At 45.3% G+C, this 18111-nt stretch overlaps 1 protein-coding gene across 3 annotated transcripts in view; it reads left to right on the top strand.

The window, feature by feature from the left end:
- Positions 1-18111, top strand: part of LOC143301495 (rho GTPase-activating protein 190-like) — a 75906-nt gene extending 57795 nt beyond the window's left edge. For all 3 annotated transcript variants that reach the window (XM_076615816.1, XM_076615817.1, XM_076615815.1), the window contains 4 exons: positions 2438-2515; positions 8261-8392; positions 10480-10585; positions 14249-18111. In XM_076615816.1, the coding sequence (XP_076471931.1) occupies positions 2438-2515; positions 8261-8392; positions 10480-10585; positions 14249-14438 (506 nt within the window). In that variant the 3' untranslated portion in view covers positions 14439-18111. The remainder of the gene's footprint in view (positions 1-2437; positions 2516-8260; positions 8393-10479; positions 10586-14248) is intronic.

The raw sequence follows: 18111 nt of genomic DNA, 5'->3' as shown, positions 1-18111 counted from the left end.
TGTGTGCGCAGGGGGCTGGCCCTTTGTGTGTGTGTGTGTGTGTGTGTGTGCATGGGGCTGGCCCTGTGTGTGTGTGTGAGTGTGTGTGTGTGTGTGTGTGTGTGTGTGTGTGTGTGTGTGTGTGTGTGTGTGCGCAGGGGGCTGGCCCTGTGTGTGTGTGTGTGTGTGTGCATGGGGCTGGCCCTGTGTGTGTGTGTGTGTGTGTGTGTGTGTGCAGGGGGCTGGCCCAGTGTGTGTGTGTGTGTGTTCAGGGGGCTGGCCCAGTGTGTGTGTGTGTGTGTGTGCATGGGGCTGGCCCTGTGTGTGTGTGTGTGTGTGTGTGTGTGCAGGGGGCTGGCCCAGTGTGTGTGTGTGTGTGTTCAGGGGGCTGGCCCAGTGTGTGTGTGTGTGTGTGTGTGCATGGGGCTGGCCCAGTGTGTGTGTGTGTGTGTGTGCATGGGGCTGGCCCTGTGTGTGTGTGTGTGTGTGTGTGTGTGTGTGCAGGGGGCTGGCCCAGTGTGTGTGTGTGTGTGTTCAGGGGGCTGGCCCAGTGTGTGTGTGTGTGTGTGTGCATGGGGCTGGCCCTGTGTGTGTGTGTGTGTGTGTGTGTGTGTGTGTGTGTGTGTGTGTGCAACACCTATGACTAGTGTGAACGAGTGAGCTTTTACGTGCATGACTGTTTTTACCCTGCCGTGTTTGTAGCAGTACTCCATGTGTGTGTGCTGTGTATGTTCTCTTTTCCATTATCCACTGAACACTGATGTAGATAAGACTTTTTAAATTGTGTATTTGATCTTCTGCATGCTTGTATGCATGAAGGGCTTTCATGCACAAGCAGTTGTGCTGACCTGGGAGATGGGAAAAATCTCCACCTTTAATCCCACCAGGCGCAGTAACCTGGATTTGTACCCAGGACTGTCAGATTGAAAGTCAAATGCTTTTAACAGTACGCTGTTTTACCACTCGGCTGTCATGCCTGTCTTTGATACGGGGGTGCATGCTCAAAGTCCAAATGAAGTGGCAGTCACTTTCTATGGTTGCCATCAAACGCTACATTTCCATTGTGAACGACTTTGAAGCTGACAACCGTTTTGAGTGATATAGGTTGTCTTGTTCCTCTGTTGTCTTCTTCTCGTTGGTGAGAAGGACACTCCAGTGTCTGTGATGAAGGCAGCTGTACTCTGCAGGTGCTCAACATAGCCGTAGGGCTTGTTCCTCTCTTATTAGACTAAGGTTTCATAGAATCAGTCATTTCTTCCCAAAGTTTGTTTTCTTCCTCATCACTTGGTGTGAGCTGGCTGGAAAGGCTGAATGGAGTTGATTACTGACATAAATCCTTTTCTTGCACTGTAGTACACATGACCACCACCAGAAATCTCCAGTGCTGCCTGTGTTATGCTGTCTCAGCGAGCTTCCCCAAGGTGTAATCATTCTTCAGCTCTTTTTCAGCCATTCAGAGGTGTCAGTAGCTGGTAGGAATTTCTGGAGCAGATGCTGCAGGGAATCTTCTCATTCATCAGATGGACACCCCTGTCTGCTGCAGGGAATGTACTTTGGGTTTTTTCATTTTGTTTTGTTTCATGAAAGAACACTCACAGGCAGAAGGTGCAGTGTGGAGCATTGGAAGCGTTCATTTTGTTTATGGTAGCTATAAATGTTCATTGAGAGGGCATGTTCATTCCTGGGTGTCTGTGGTGAAAGTGCATCATTCAGGATAGATATTTTTAAAAAAATGTGCTGAGGTTCATCATGTTCTTGGGATTCAGCACTTCCAGCATTGACACTTAACGGATTTAAGTATGTGAAAGGCCAGGCACTTGGGGAAATTGTGGTGCATGCTTACCTCTAAAAGAAGAACGTTCCATCTGGAAATGGTCTACTATCAGGGTCACTGTTTTTCTGCAAGGATATGCTTTCTCTTTCCCTCTTCTAGCCTGCACCCTTCATTTAAAAAATGTTGTTGACCTGCTTTGAGAAAACACAAAAATTAAACTTATGACTTATGTTGTCAGTTTCATGTCGAGTCAGATTAAGTTGTCTGTGTGAACGTATGTATTCTGGAATCAAACCCAGTGCAAGGAAGGAGCAATTTTTGTTTGTTTTCTATCGGTTTCTGAGTTCATTGCTTTGTAAAATGTTAAGCTATTACAATACAAATCTTTAAAAAAAAGAAAAGAAAAAAAAAAGATGTGTGTTAAGGGATGTTGTTTTAGAAGGTATATAAATGAGTGGACTGTACCTGAGCATCTGTAGTCTCCCCCTGAAAACAAGAGCATGTCTGCCTCCATGGCAGGGGTTAAAACAGTCAACACACAAAAGCCCACGAGGAAAGAAGAAGAAGAAGAAACATTTGTAGTCTGGAGTGCAAGTGCTATGGTTGTAGTAGAGTAGAGTACACAGAGAGTGTGTGTCATGTTGGTGGGAGGGAGTTGACACACTTGCTGACCTGTGTGTGCAGGGATGTGCACGGAGGGCATTTACCGTATCCCTGGAAACCGTGCCCCAGGAGAGCTGCTAGTCTCCAAGTTCCAGGAAGGTGAGTCTGCACACGTGCCTGTTATGGTGTGTCAGGACATGTACATTGAATTTTGTGTGTATGTGTGTGTATGACCCAGAATTTGAGATATTTCCTCCCTATATTCTGATGAATGATGATGGGGTGATCGTGATGTTGCTGCTGCTCTTGAAGTCCCCGTTTAGGTGTGGGACAAAGCTGTACTCTCATGATTTATCTTGGTGTCAGCCAGGCACCAGAGGTACAGACACCTGTGGTGTTGGTCAGGAAAGTTGAGCAGCTCTCCCACAGATGCATCTGTGTGGTGGATGTCCTTCAACTGTGTGTTCCCAGTCTTCCCATTTGAACCCTTAGCACACTCAACTCAGGGTAGGAGCCAGCCATGGGCTGAAAGCAACTCAGTGGGGCTCGAATCGGCATCCTCCCAGTGATGAGTCAACAACACTGACCGCTTTGCCAGGGTGACTTGTGTGTTGATCTGCATCACAGGTGGACGTCTGTCACTGGTATCCTGTGACACTGTCAGGGTTGGGAGCTTTTCTGGACCAACACTGCAGGTGACTGTATCTCTCAGTCGAGTGTTGGCCTGGTGACGTGTCCGACTAGGAAGCGAGGGAATCTGAGTGCACTGGTTCAAATTCTGCACTCACCAGTATTTTGTCCCCCTGCACTAGACCTTCAGTGGTGGTCTGGAGGCTAGTCCTAGTCATTTGAATGAGACGATAAACGGAGATGTAGCATGCTTTTAGCATATGTAAAAGAACCCATGGTAACAAAAGGGTTGTCCCTGGCAAAATTCTGTTGTAAAATACACTTCGATAGAAAAACGAATACACTTGCTGCCAGAAAAAGAAGAAAAAAGTGGCGCTCTCACTGTAGCAGCACGCTCTCCCTGGGGAAAGCAGCTCAAATTCACACAGAGAAATCTGTTGTGAGAAAAGACTAATACACGAAAGTCTGAAGTAATGCATTGCATTGCAATACAACACAGTTCAGTACAATACAGTACAGTTCAGCACAACACAATACAATGCAGTACAATACAGTACAATACAATGCAGTACAACACAATGCAATACAGTATAGTACAGTTCAATTCAGTACAACACAACACAATACAGTGGTGGTGTGTCCATCGAGATCGATGATGACCATCGTTGTCATCCAGATGGGGGATGGGGGGAGGGTGGTGGTGGGGTGGGGGGAAGGATGCTCATGAGTCTATCTGTGAGTGCGCAGATGGCTGTATAGTCCAATCTGCGCACGAAATGTTCGCTGACAGTTGGGGCAGACAAAGACAGGCATATCATTGTCAGGGAGCTTGTTTGCCCGTGACTTTCTGGCCTGTCTCTTCTGAACAGCTGCAGCAGTCCTGCTGGCCTCGCACAACTTGGCGCCTTTGTGCACAGCAGCGCGCCATTTGTTACGGTCCACTGCAGATTCCTCCCAGGAGTCAGGGTTGATATCAAACGCTTTCAGAGAGACCTTCAGAGTATCTCTGAAGCGCTTCTTCTGACCTCCGTGTGATCTCTTCCCTTGTTGCAGCTCGCCATAGAAGAGCCTTTTGGGCAGCCGATGGTCTGGCATGCGCGCCACGTGTCCAGCCCAGCGAAGCTGGGACTGCATCAGGATGGTGAAGATGCTGGGAAGGGTGGCTTTTGCGAGCACCTCTGTGTCTGGGGTCCTGTCTTGCCACTTGATGTTCAGTAGCTTCCTGAGGCATGTTGTGTGGAAGTGGTTCAGCTTCTTGGCATGTCGTTGGTACACTGTCCAAGTTTCGCAGCCGTACAGTAGTGTGGGGAGAACTACTGCTCTGTAGACCTTTAGCTTGGTCTCAAGACTAATGCCTCTTCTGTTCCAGACATTTGCATTGAGTCTACCAAAAGTTGCACTTGCTCTTGCAATCCTGACATTCACTTCATCGTCGATGGTCGCATTTCGTGACAGTGTGCTGCCAAGGTATGTGAACCGCTCCACCGCACTGAGTCTCTGACCGTTGACTGTGATGTTGGGCTCAACATAGGGTTTCCCTGGGGCTGGCTGATGGAGAACTTCAGTTTTCCTCGTGCTGATGGTAAGGCCGAAGTTCCTGCTGGCAGTGGCAAACTTGTTGACGCTGAGTTGCATGTCAGCTTCAGATCCAGCGTTGAGGGCACAGTCATCAGCAAACAAAAAGTCTCTGATGATATCTGTCATGACCTTCGTTTTTGCTTGAAGCCTTCTGAGGTTAAACAGCTTGCCATCTGTTCGGTACTTTAGGCCAATTCCAACATCGCCATCTCTGAAGGCATCAGTAAGCATTGCAGAGAACATGAGGCTGAACAGCGTTGGAGCCAGGACGCAGCCTTGCTTGACACCATTTGTGACAGGAAAAGGAGCAGATGTTTCACCATTGTCCTGGACTCGAGCCTGCATGCCTTCATGGAATTGGCTGACCAAGGAAATAAATTTCCGAGGGCATCCGTACTTGGCCATGATCTTCCACAGTCCCTCTCTACTCACGGTGTCAAAGGCCTTAGTGAGGTCGACATAGGTGGAGAACAGGTCAGCATTTTGCTCCTGACATTTCTCTTGCAGCTGCCTTGCAGCAAACACCATGTCGGTGGTTCCGCGCTCTTTCCGGAATCCACATTGGCTCTCAGGCAAATGACCTTGGTCAAGGTGTGCTGTGAGGCGGTTTAGTAGGATCCTGGCAAGTATCTTGCCTGCGATGGAGAGCAGGGAAATGCCCCGATGGTTATCACAGGCTTGCCGGTTCCCCTTTCGCTTGTACAAGTGAATGATAGATGCATCTTTGAAATCCTGGGGGATCGTCTCTTCTTTCCACATGAGTGAGTACAGCTGATGAAGCTTCTCAGTCAGCACAGTGCCTCCATCCTTGTAGACCTCTGCTGGTATGGAGTCTGAGCCAGGTGCTTTGCCACTGGATAGCAGACGGATTGCTTTCTGGGTCTCAAGAAGTGTTGGCGGATCGTCCAGTGCTTCGTTGGTGGGGACTTGTGGGAGACGGTCTATGGCTTCATCATTTATGGAGGAAGGGCGATTTAAGACACTGTTGAAGTGCTCAGCCCATCGTTCGAGAATGTTCTCCTTCTCGGTGATCAAGGTATTCCCATCTGCACTGAGGAGGGGGGATGATCCTGAGGATGTGGGGCCGTAGACTTCTTTTAAGGCATCATAGAACCTCTTCATATCGTGCCTGTCAGCATATCCCTGGATCTCATCAGCTTTGTCACTCAGCCACTTATCCTGCATCTGGCGTAACTTTTGCTGAACAGTCCTGCGGATGGCATTGTACGCATCCTTTTTTGATGTGGACTTTGGGTTGCTCAGGTGGGCTTGATGCAGACGGCGTTTCTCATCCAGAAGCTGCTTGATTTCATCACAGTTTTCATCAAACCAGTCTTTGTGCTTTCTGATCATGGGTCCCAGGGTCTCTGAAGCTGTACTATAGATCAGCTCACGCAGGGTCCTCCAGTCAGACTCCACATTCTGGTTGTTCAGAGAGGCGGATTCCAGACGATCTTCCAGCAGCTCCACAAAGGACTGTTTGATGGTGATGTTTTTCAGCTTAGCGATGTTGAGCCGTTTTGGAGCCTTCTGGCCTTGGGGGCGTCTCTTTGGCTGGATTCGAATATTCAGCTTCGAGACTACAAGGCGATGATCTGTCCAACACTCGGCGCCGCACATGGTCTTTGTTACACGTACATCTTGCCTATCCCTTTTCCTGACGATGACATAATCGATGAGATGCCAATGCTTTGAGCGAGGGTGCATCCATGACGTCCTGTTACGGGTAGGGAGGCAGAAAACTGTGTTGGTTATCAGCAGTTCGTGCTCTGCACATGTCTGAAGCAAAAGCAATCCATTTGGGTTGCAGTGGCCCACACCATGCTTTCCAATCACTCCATCCCAGGAGATGTAGTCAGAGCCAACTCTAGCATTGAAGTCCCCAAGAATAATGAGCTTGTCTGCTTTAGGGATGGCAGCAATGACAGAGTGAAGGTCCTCGTAGAACTTCGCCTTCACTTCATCCGGGTTGGTCATGGTTGGGGCGTAGGCACTGACAATGGTGAGGTGCTTCTGGCCAGATGCCAGTGGGAGTTTCATGGTCATAAGCCTATCGTTGACTCCCTTTGGGATTCCAGCTAGCTTGCTGACAAGTGCTGTTTTTACTGCAAAACCAACACCAGCCTCACGTCGCTCTTCGCTTCCTCGTCCACTCCAGAAGAAGGTGTAACCAGATCCCCGTTCACAGAGCTCGCCTTCGCCTGCAAGCCGAGTCTCACTCAAGGCTGCGATGTACTGGATTACAGGTTACCAGTAGCAGATCTAATGACCTGACCTGACATAAGACACAATACAGTACAACACAGTGCAATACAGTACAGTTCAATTCAGTGTAGTACAGTTCAATTCAGTACAGTTTTCAGTTTCAGTTGCTCAAGGAGGCGTCACTGCGCTCGGACAAACCATATAGATAAGCTTACATAAATAAATAAATAAATAAATAAATAATAATTATAATATAGAAAAAGGTAGTAGTAATAATAATAGTAATACTAATAAAATGATAATAATAAAAAATAAATAAATAAATAAATAAGACAACAATGGTGATAATTAAGCGAATGAATGTAAAATATGACGACACACATTCACACATACACCCACACATGCATAACAGAAATGCACCAAACATGCAGTTTCACAGATATGAAAGTACAGTCAAATACATATAAACGTACATGAGCTCCAACACACACACACACACACACACACATTACCTTGCACCTCCTCCAACCCCCTCCTCCACACACTCATTTCTAGCCTACGTATCGCAGCTTCCACGGCACACACACACACACACACACACACACGCACGCAAACACACACTCACAGAGATGAACACTTACTTGTACAAGCACACACATATACGCCCATATCTCCCACCCCCAACCCCCACACATATATACAAAGATATATATATATATATATATATATATATATATATATATATATATATATATATATATATATATATATATATATACACACACACACACCCGTACACAGATCTCTCCTGACACTTGTGTACACTTACACTCTCGCGCATTCACAAACGCACTCAAAAACACAGACCCACACATCCACACAAACACACACATCCACACACGCACACGCACAGAGGCTGCCAAGAGGGATGGGAAAAGATCTCTGATGCCAAGAACGTGGCGTCTAGTGTGTTGCTCAGTCTATTGTATTTGGAAAGGCCCACAGAGACTCTGTTCCGTTTTGAAGAAATTTGCGCAATGTTGGTTTGGAAATGATGCCGATATTTGTTTGATTTGCAAAGCATCGTGCTCTACCTTTCATGTTAGACTTTCGGCCGCTCCCTCTCTCTGCTTTTATTTCTTTGAGGCGATCGATGGTGTGATGGCACAACACAACACAACACAATACAGTACAACACAGTGCAGTGCAGTACAGTTCAGTACAACACGATGCAACGCAATGCAGTGTAACACAACAGTGCAATGCAGTACAACACGATGCAGTACAGTACAGTACAGTTCAGTACAACACAATGCAACACAACACAACACCAAACCACACACCACAGTACAGTACAATACAGTAGAACACACTGCAGTACAGTACAGTACAGTACAGTACAACACAACACAACACTATGCAATACAACACAACACCACACAATACAACAGGATTCAGTACAGTGCAGCGTGTGTTGTGGTGTGTGTGCAGACCCCAACGTGGACATCCTGTCCCTGGACATCCCCATCAACGCAGTGGCCACAGTGCTGAAGAGTTTCTTCAACGACCTGTCAGAGCCTCTGGTGCCCCGCGCCCTGCACGCTGAACTCATGGAGGCTGCAGGTATGTCTAGCACGAGAGTCATTTGATGTAAATTCAGTGCGTGTGGCATTTATTGGGAATGGGCATGTTTCTCTGACATGGTTTGTTTGTATACATTTCTGTGAGTGAGTGCCACTGTGATTTTCTGTGTATACATGTAAAAGCAAGTGCCATATCTTTTTTTCAAGTGAGCACTCATAAATGAAATGTTCACAGATTTAAAAAAAAAAAAAAATTTTTTTTCTAAAAAGGTGTTCTGAATCAGTGTTGAATGTTGAGCATTGTAAAATGTTTGACTTAAAATATTGGAGGAAAAAAAGAAAAAAGAAAGAAAAGATTTTAACAATCATTTGAAGAGAGAAAAAAAGTGAAGTGACGGCCAGGTGTGTTGTGTTGTCGTATACACCTGATGAGGTGTGTTGTGGTGTTGTCAGGAATGTCTGATGAAGTAAAGGTGTGTTGTCAGGAATGTCTGATGAAGTAAAGGTGTGTTGTGGTGTTGTCAGGAATGTCTGATGAAGTAAAGGTGTGTTGTCAGGAATGTCTGATGAAGTAAAGGTGTGTTGTCAGGAATGTCTGATGAAGTAAAGGTGTGTTGTCAGGAATGTCTGATGAAGTAAAGGTGTGTTGTCAGGAATGTCTGATGAAGTAAAGGTGTGTTGTGGTGTTGTCAGGAATGTCTGATGAAGTAAAGGTGTGTTGTCAGGAATGTCTGATGAAGTAAAGGTGGGTTGTGGTGTTGTCAGGAATGTCTGATGAAGTAAAGGTGTGTTGTCAGGAATGTCTGATGAAGTAAATGTGTGTTGTGGTGTTGTCAGGAATGTCTGATGAAGTAAAGGTGTGTTGTCAGGAATGTCTGATGAAGTAAAGGTGTGTTGTGGTGTTGTCAGGAATGTCTGATGAAGTAAAGGTGTGTTGTGTTGTTGTCAGGAATGTCTGATGAAGTAAAGGTGTGTTGTGGTGTTGTCAGGAATGTCTGATGAAGTAAAGGTGTGTTTGATGAAGTAAAGGTGTATTGTGGTGTTGTCAGGAATGTCTGATGAAGTAAAGGTGTGTTGTGTTGTTGTCAGGAATGTCTGATGAAGTAAAGGTGTGTTGTGGTGTTGTCAGGAATGTCTGATGAAGTAAAGGTGTGTTGTGGTGTTGTCAGGAATGTCTGATGAAGTAAAGGTGTGTTGTCAGGAATGTCTGATGAAGTAAAGGTGTGTTGTGGTGTTGTCAGGAATGTCTGATGAAGTAAAGGTGTGTTGTGGTGTTGTCAGGAATGTCTGATGAAGTAAAGGTGTGTTGTGGTGTTGTCAGGAATGTCTGATGAAGTAAAGGTGTGTTGTGGTGTTGTCAGGAATGTCTGATGAAGTAAAGGTGTGTTGTGGTGTGTTGTGGTGTTGTCAGGAATGTCTGATGAAGTAAAGGTGTGTTGTGGTGTTGTCAGGAATGTCTGATGAAGTAAAGGTGTGTTGTGGTGTTGTCAGGAATGTCTGATGAAGTAAAGGTGTGTTGTGGTGTTGTCAGGAATGTCTGATAAAGTAAAGGTGTGTTGTGGTGTTGTCAGGAATGTCTGATAAAGTAAAGGTGTGTTTGATGAAGTAAAGGTGTGTTGTCAGGAATGTCTGATGAAGTAAAGGTGTGTTTGATGAAGTAAAGGTGTGTTGTGGTGTTGTCAGGAATGTCTGATGAAGTAAAGGTGTGTTGTGGTGTTGTCAGGAATGTCTGATGAAGTAAAGGTGTGTTGTCAGGAATGTCTGATGAAGTAAAGGTGTGTTGTGGTGTTGTCAGGAATGTCTGATGAAGTAAAGGTGTGTTGTCAGGAATGTCTGATGAAGTAAAGGTGTGTTGTGGTGTTGTCAGGAATGTCTGATGAAGTAAAGGTGTGTTGTGGTGTTGTCAGGAATGTCTGATGAAGTAAAGGTGTGTTGTGGTGTTGTCAGGAATGTCTGATGAAGTAAAGGTGTGTTGTGGTGTTGTCAGGAATGTCTGATGAAGTAAAGGTGTGTTTGATGAAGTAAAGGTGTGTTGTGGTGTTGTCAGGAATGTCTGATGAAGTAAAGGTGTGTTGTGGTGTTGTCAGGAATGTCTGATGAAGTAAAGGTGTATTGTCGTGTCGTCAGGAATGCCGGACAAAAGCAGCCGTCTGCTGATGCTGCGTGGTGTCATCAAGAAGTTACCGGAGCAGAACTTTGAAGTGCTCAAGTATCTCGTCTCTCATTTATACAGGTAAGCACAAGGCACGTCTCGCGTGTACTTTTCTTTCTTGTCTCACAAGCACCCAGACAACCATTAAGGTCTTGTGGAGGTGGTTGGGGGGGGGGGGGGGGGGGAACTAAAAATATTGGTCCTTGTATGGGGATTAAACCTGTTGACACTTACTTCCAAGTTGGGCATTTTACCACTGGGCCACCATGCCACTAACAAAAGGGAAATGCACTTAATCTTCATCATTGTGTGTGTGCGTGCGTGTGTGCGTGCGTTTAGATGTTGTTGATTCTTTTAGGTATCTAGGTATTAAGTTCAGCACAAATGGCAGTTTTTATGAAGCTAAAAAAAAAAAAAAAAAAATTATGAACAGGCTTATAAAGCTGTTTTCATTACTTCAGTCAGCTAGAAATTCAAATTTACCTGTACATATTGTTATTGACATGTATCAGTCTATGATTGTTCCTGATTTGTTATATGGTGCAGAAATGCAGGTCTATGAAATTGTAAATATACCTTGAAGAATTAGTTCCAAAGTTTTTGAAATGCTTGTTCAAAGTGAATAGGAAAACTATGAACCTAATTATGTGTGGAGAAATTAGTATCTATCCTATTAGTGTATTATATAAAATGAGATTGGTTCACTTTTGGACTAGCTTTGTGTTATTGAACACAGAAAAATATTATGAAAAATATACTTGATTTGATTTATAGGGAAATAGTATTTATTCTTCAAAATGGATGAGTAATAGCAGACAATTTTTTTTCAAAGAAACAAGGTATGACTGTGTTTGGTATGCTCAGTCCTTAGAGAAAGAATCTTTCTGCAAGAATATCAGCATAGCGTTGACAGATAATTTTCAAAATTTATACAGACAGGCTCTAGGGGTGAGCAATAAATGATTGTAGCATTGAAATTTCAAGAGTGATTTTGGTAGAGAAAAATACGTAAGTCAAATGCTTGATATTTATGTTATTAGCTTCTTCAAATTTCGAAGTAGGAATCATAAGTTGGAAATAGAAATAGGGAGATGTAGTGGTAAACCAAGACAGTCACGGTTGTGTAAGGTTTATAACATGTCTATGATTGGGGATAAATTCCATTTTATAATGGAATGTCCCATGTATGACCAATTTCAAAAAAGGTATGTGCCTAAAAAATATTTGTCACCAAAATTGGTTTTTAATTTTTGTAATATGCTCAAAGAAGGTAAAAAAAAGAAGTAATTTTAGCTGTAAGTTGATTAATGTGAGGCTTCACCACAACCAAGAATAAACCTCTAGTGTCATGAAATTCGGCAGGTATGGTCATGAGGCTTTATTCTGTCATGTGAGCGAGATTCTGTGTGTCTGGATTTGAAAGGTCATGTCTCTGTCACCAAAATGTCACCAAATATGTCACATGCGATGATAAGTCTAATACAGCACACCAACATGCAGTTATCCCATGCACATACACGTTAGTGTTGTGAAATGAAAGCTGCGGCCTACCTGAGATGATCTGTCTCCTGTGCGCGTCATAGGTCTTGTTCACTGGGTCATGAGGTGACACTTCCCAGGTGAGGTAGGCCTGGACAATGCACAAGTTGACCAGAGAATGGAAAATGTAGCGCCATCATTTCTTGTTCTGATGACCAACAGGGTAGTAGGCGCGATACTGGTCTGACTCGTCAACGCCACCCATGTACTTGTAGCTGGCGATGACAGTCGGCGTCACTTTGTCCTCCGCTGTCGTCATACCTGGTGGCTGGTTGGTGCTGAGAAGGTAGATCTGACGGTTGTCTTTGTAGACTGTGGCCATCAGCGAGCCCTTCTGCATCTGCAGCAATTTTCCCTTCTCTTTCAATTTGGCAGTCTTGACCTCCTCTGGTAACCCCCTGCGGTTGACGTTGACAGTGGCACAGGCATATGGCCCATTTTGGGCCAGGTGTGTCATCAATGGGACACTGGTGAAAAAACGATTAAAATACAGGTGCCTGTTTTGATGGTAGAAAGGTGATGCCAACATGTGAACGACTTCATGCCCAAGACTGATGGTGGTGTCTCTGCGACTTGCACGGCCGGTGTTAATATCAAATGCAACGCAGTACCCTGTCCTGACGTCACACATCTCCCACACCTTGATGCCCCATTTGGTTGGCTTGGCTGGCATGTACTGCTTGAAAAATATCCAACCCTTGTACCCGATCATTGCCTCATCAATACTTAGTTCACGACCTGGATGGTAGTTGGTCCGGAACAAAGGGAGAATCATGCTGATGAAATTTCTCACCTTGTACAAGGGGTCATAGTCAAGGTGATCACGTGCAGGTGTGTTAGATGTGTTGCGCAGATGAAAATTCTGGTTGATTTTGAAAAACCGTGTTTTGGGCATGACACTGCTGATCCAGTTATTCTTGAAGTGAGGGTTGGTTGACCAGTAGCACCACAGACGTGGCAGATGATTGATCCCCATCAATATCAACACATAGAGATAGGCCCGCATTTCATCAGGTGTGTCGAACCATAGGGGGACAGGTGTGCCCCGGGCTGCTCGTTTTAGTTGTGCATATCTGTTGGTCTCTCCTGCTGCAACCTGAAAAAATGTGAGGGGTATAAACATAAAGAAATAATCCAGAGGGGTGGCAGTGCTTGGCAGTGAATGTACAGGGCCTGTCGGCTGCTGGAATGCGGCCACGCTGGTAGGCTGAGTAGCTGGTCGCCACGTGGTTTGCAGAGCAGCGAGTGGCACGTTGTCCTCGGGATCGCTTTCACCACTTTCTTCTCCTTGATCGGAGCCTAAATGTACATCAGAATCTTCTTCTAATTCTTCACACTCTTCATTCTTATCATATTTCGACACTTCTAAAATAAGATCCAATTCTTCAGCTGAATAGTCCTCGAACTCACTGGTGCAAGCAGACGACGCCATTGTGGAAATCGGTCAGTTTCATTCACAACTCTCCACACACAGTTTCCCTTCTTTCTTTGTGAATGGAAGTGGTGCTAGCATCCAAAAATAGTGATGCCAGAATACTGGACTATAGTAGGGAAATTCCCACTAACTTTTAGTGCCTGTTGAGCATCGTCACGGCATCAGCACGTGATGGAAAAGTACCACACACATGCCACTGGTGACTGCCGATGCGAAGCACAGCGCGTGTGTGAGTGGCGCCGGCTGCTGCTGTAAGGAGAACAAGAGGATTAAAAGATGTTTGTGTTTTGTCAGCTTTTGTGTGATGCTGTTGTGCATTTAGAAATGGTTATTCTGGGCATGAAATCATTATTTCGTAGTGGTCCTCCATACTCCAATAGGAGTGACAGGAAAATTAAAACTTGAAATTTGAAAATTCAAACCTGAGTGCGTGACCTGTGTGTGTGTGTGCATATGTATGATGTGTGTGTATGTATGTATGACCTTTATGTGTATGTGTGCGAGTGTGTGTGTGTCTGTGTGTCTGTGTAACCTGTGTGTGTGAAGTGTGTGACCTGTGACCTATGTGTATGTGATATATACATCCATCCATCCATCCATCCATCCATGCTCCATCCATGTATGTATGTATGTATGTATCACATACACATTGGTCACAGGTCACACACTTCACACATAGGTCACACAGACATACAGACACACACACACATATATATATATATATATTGATATAGATATATTGATAGATAAATAAATATGTGTGTGTGCAGGGTGTCAGAGCGTCAGGAGGAGAACAACATGGACGAGCGGAACCTGTCTCGGTGCTGGTGGCCCACAATCATGCGCATGGAGTTTGCCTCCTACGAGTCGATGCTGCAGATCTCCCCCTTGCCTGAGGAGATTGTCCTCACCCTCATCCACCAGTGTCACTTCTTCTTCTTCGGGGGCAATGAGGTTTGAACCCTCCACCCCTCAACTCCGCCTCCGCAGCCAACGAGATTGGAATGATGTGTCTGTGCTGTGTCGGTGCCACCAACAGGATTGGAATGATGTGTCAGTGCCACCAACAAGATTGAAGTGTGTCGGTGCCGTGTTGGTGCCATCAACAAGTATGGAATGATGTGTTGGTGCCATGTTGGTGCTGCCAATGAGATTGGAATGATGTGTCTGCACTGTGTTGGTGCCGCCAGTGATTGGGACTATGGGCTGAGCATTGTGGGAAGGCATGGCTGGGGTTTGAACTCTTGAACCCTCAACTCCACCACTGCTGACAAGATTGGATAGTGTGTCTGTGCAGTTTCAGTGTCACCGAGGTTTGTGGGAAGGCGTGTCAGGTTTGTGTCTGCCGTCAGGACTGTGTGCAGTGTTGGCAGGTGTGTGCCATGTTTTGACCTGGATTGGGAGTCTACAGTCTGTCTGCTGTGAAGCTGGGATAGTCCTGCTGTGTGTGTGTGTGTGTGTGTGTGTGTGTCCAAATTGTGCGTGTGAAAGAATGTGTGTGTGTCACTGTGTGTGTCCAATGTATGTGTGTGAGATAATGTGTGTGTGTGTGTTCAAATTGTGTTTTGCGAGATAATTGTGTGTGTGTGTGTTTATGTACAATTTGTGTGTGTAAGAATCTGTGTGTGTGTGTGTTTATGTCCAGTTTGTGTGTATAAGAATCTGTGTGTGTGTGTGTGTATTCAGTTTGTGTGTGTAAGAATCTGTGTGTGTGTGTGTGTGTGTGTGAAGGCAGTGAGATGAAGACAGTTGTGCGTCAAAACTCTGAGGAAAACTGCAAGTGACATAGTAATTCTTCTCATCAAAACCTTGAGAAAACCTGGTTTGCTGACTTGCTGCATGGCAGAAAAAGAAATGTGTGTGGAAGACCGTGAGAGAGATGACAGAATGTGGCACAATTCTGCTGTGTGTGGAGAGCTGCGAGGAAAATGGTTCTCAGTCCTGTGGTCTGTGGCAAAACTTGTTGATCACGGAAATGAGACACTGATGCTTGACACAGGGACGCTTTTTTTTTTTTCTATCAGACGTACGTGGAGAGTGCAATGGAAATATGTTGTTATGGGAACCAAACAAAAAGCAAAAACCTCTTAAATGAGATGAATGATGATGTTAGATAGATCTAGAAACAACAGAGGAGCTAGCCTACATGATTTGTTTGCTCTTTTACACAGTTACTTTACATTTTTATGACAGTTCATGAGATAGTGTTTTTAAATCAAGATGTATGATTCATTTTATAGCTTTGCAAACATCACAAACATTTTTAAAAGCAAATTAATTGTTTTTTCAAGGAAATTGGAGGGTGGAAATTTTTCTTGGGTTGAAACATTTTTGGGTGTTGTAGGGGTATGTGTGTACTACCGTTCGGTATCTGTGAAAGCCTGCAAGACGACACAGTCTGCACATTGTTCTCACTTTGGCCACAGGCTGTGGGCAGTGGTTGGGAATGTCCGGGTAAATGCTTCCCATCTGAAGGCTGAAGAACAGGAGCCAAAAAAAGCATCCGCTTCTGACTCTTCAAAATAGAGAGAGAGAGAGGGGCAGAGGCTGTTTGTTCAGTAAGAAATGAATGGTAAGGAGAGGACACATCCAGCAGCATTGTGTATACCTGTCCCACCAGTGATGTGTTCCTGTCTGTCCTGTGGAAAGTAACTGGGGAAGCAGAAGGAAAAAGACTGGAAGAGCTGTGGAAAGGACACCTCCATAAAGTGCACACTTACCCCTCATCCTTCCCACCACCGCCCCCAGAAGCCCCAACACCTACACCCCCAGCCCCCAAAAATGCCCCCAAAACAACAACAAAAAACCACACCCCGAAACAAACAACAACAACAACAACAACACCCCTATACTTTCAGAAAGCCAGACACTGATTGATGAACTGTAGATAATGTAGATTTTATCTATGTAGCTGGAGTTTTAAACCGTTTTACACATACTAACCCAGAGGAGCTGATGTAGTTAGAATCCATTCATTCATTCATGGATGAAAGTCTGTTGGTGTATTAGTGGAAGGAGGGGGCTTCTGCAGCAGTGATGACTGATGCCATGTGTTAAGCTTCTCCCAGCTGCCCTGTTTGATGGGCTGTAAGGGACACTTAGGGCCCTGTTTGATGGGCTGTAAGGGACACTTAGGGCCCTGTTTGATGGGCTGTAAGGGACACTTAGGGCCCTGTTTGATGGGCTGTTAGGGACACCTAGGGCCCTGTTTGATGGGCTGTAAGGGACACCTAGGGCCCTGTTTGATGGGCTGTAAGGGACACCTAGGGCCCTGTTTGATGGGTTGTAAGGGACACCTAGGGCCCTGTTTGATGGGCTGTAAGGGACACTTAGGGCCCTGTTTGATGGGCTGTTAGGGACACCTAGGGCCCTGTTTGATGGGCTGTAAGGGACACCTAGGGCCCTGTTTGATGGGCTGTAAGGGACACCTAGGGCCCTGTTTGATGGGCTGTAAGGGACACCTAGGGCCCTGTTTGATGGGCTGTAAGGGACACCTAGGGCCCTGTTTGATGGGCTGTTAGGGACACCTAGGGCCTGCCTACACAAGTCACTGCTGGAGCAGTGCTTCACAATGAAGTGTGGAACTTAAGTTCACCATCAGGATGGGGTAGCATGAGTGATCTTTGCACTTGCAGCGTGAAGATCACTGTGATGCAAAGCAAAAGAAAATTCTGAATGCTAAGCAAAAGAAATTTTCATTATGCTAAGCAAACTAAGCGCTGCTGAGATAGCTCTTTAGCTATAAGCCAGCCCAGGTAGAGTGAGAGAGAAGAGGGAGGTGGGAGGTGGGAGTGTGGCATGAAGACAGTTTCTGGGAAAACAGGGTGGGGTGGACACACTCATTGAAAATTACTGTTGCGTTGTGGTGTGTGTGTGTGTGTGTGTTTTGAGTCATGTCTGGAAGTTTTGACAACAGAGGTCACCCACACAAGAATCTGTCTCCTTTCTTGGAAATCTGTGCAGAGTTTAACACATGCCAGTGATTTTGGCTGATTTCGGTGTTGTGTGGACATGTTGATGGGGAAAGCCTGACTGAACGAACTGCTGTCAACTGGAAGGCAGCATGCTTTAGAAGTCTGCTGTCCATTGTCGAAGGAAATGTTTTACCTGCAAAAATCTTTGTGTGTGTGTGTTGCGCTAAGCTTTCAGTCTCGTCTCAGGTTTCCCTCAGGTGGCTAAGTCATGGGGGTCTTGAAGGTGAAGTGAAGATTTTTGGTGTCACATCATGCGATGAAGGTGTTGGTTTGTAGAGAGCCACACCACCACCCACACAGCATGGACACAGCAACAGTTGCACAATGCATCACAAGACCAAAGTCTTTTCTCTGTAAGAACCAGTGGCATCTGTTATAAGAGGAAAGTCTGAAACAATCCCCCCTCCCCCAAGATTTCAGCAGGTAAAATGTCATTGCTGTAATGTAGATAAACCTGTTTTGTCACAGCAGGTATTAGTTGGGTCAGGTAAATTGATGGTCATTGTTATAATACAGATAAAACCTGTTTTGTCATGGCAGATGCTGGCTGAGGCAGGTAAAATGATGGTTTCTGTAATATACTATATGTATAGATGAACATGTCTATCATGCCATTTATTGGCCAAGGCAGGTAAAATGATTGACATTGTTATAATAAA

Source organism: Babylonia areolata, chromosome 27 (assembly GCF_041734735.1).
Source record: "Babylonia areolata isolate BAREFJ2019XMU chromosome 27, ASM4173473v1, whole genome shotgun sequence".
Classification (NCBI taxonomy): Eukaryota; Metazoa; Mollusca; class Gastropoda; order Neogastropoda; family Buccinidae; genus Babylonia; species Babylonia areolata.
Note: the sequence above shows the minus strand (reverse complement) of the source record. Positions and strands in the feature narration are given on the sequence as shown.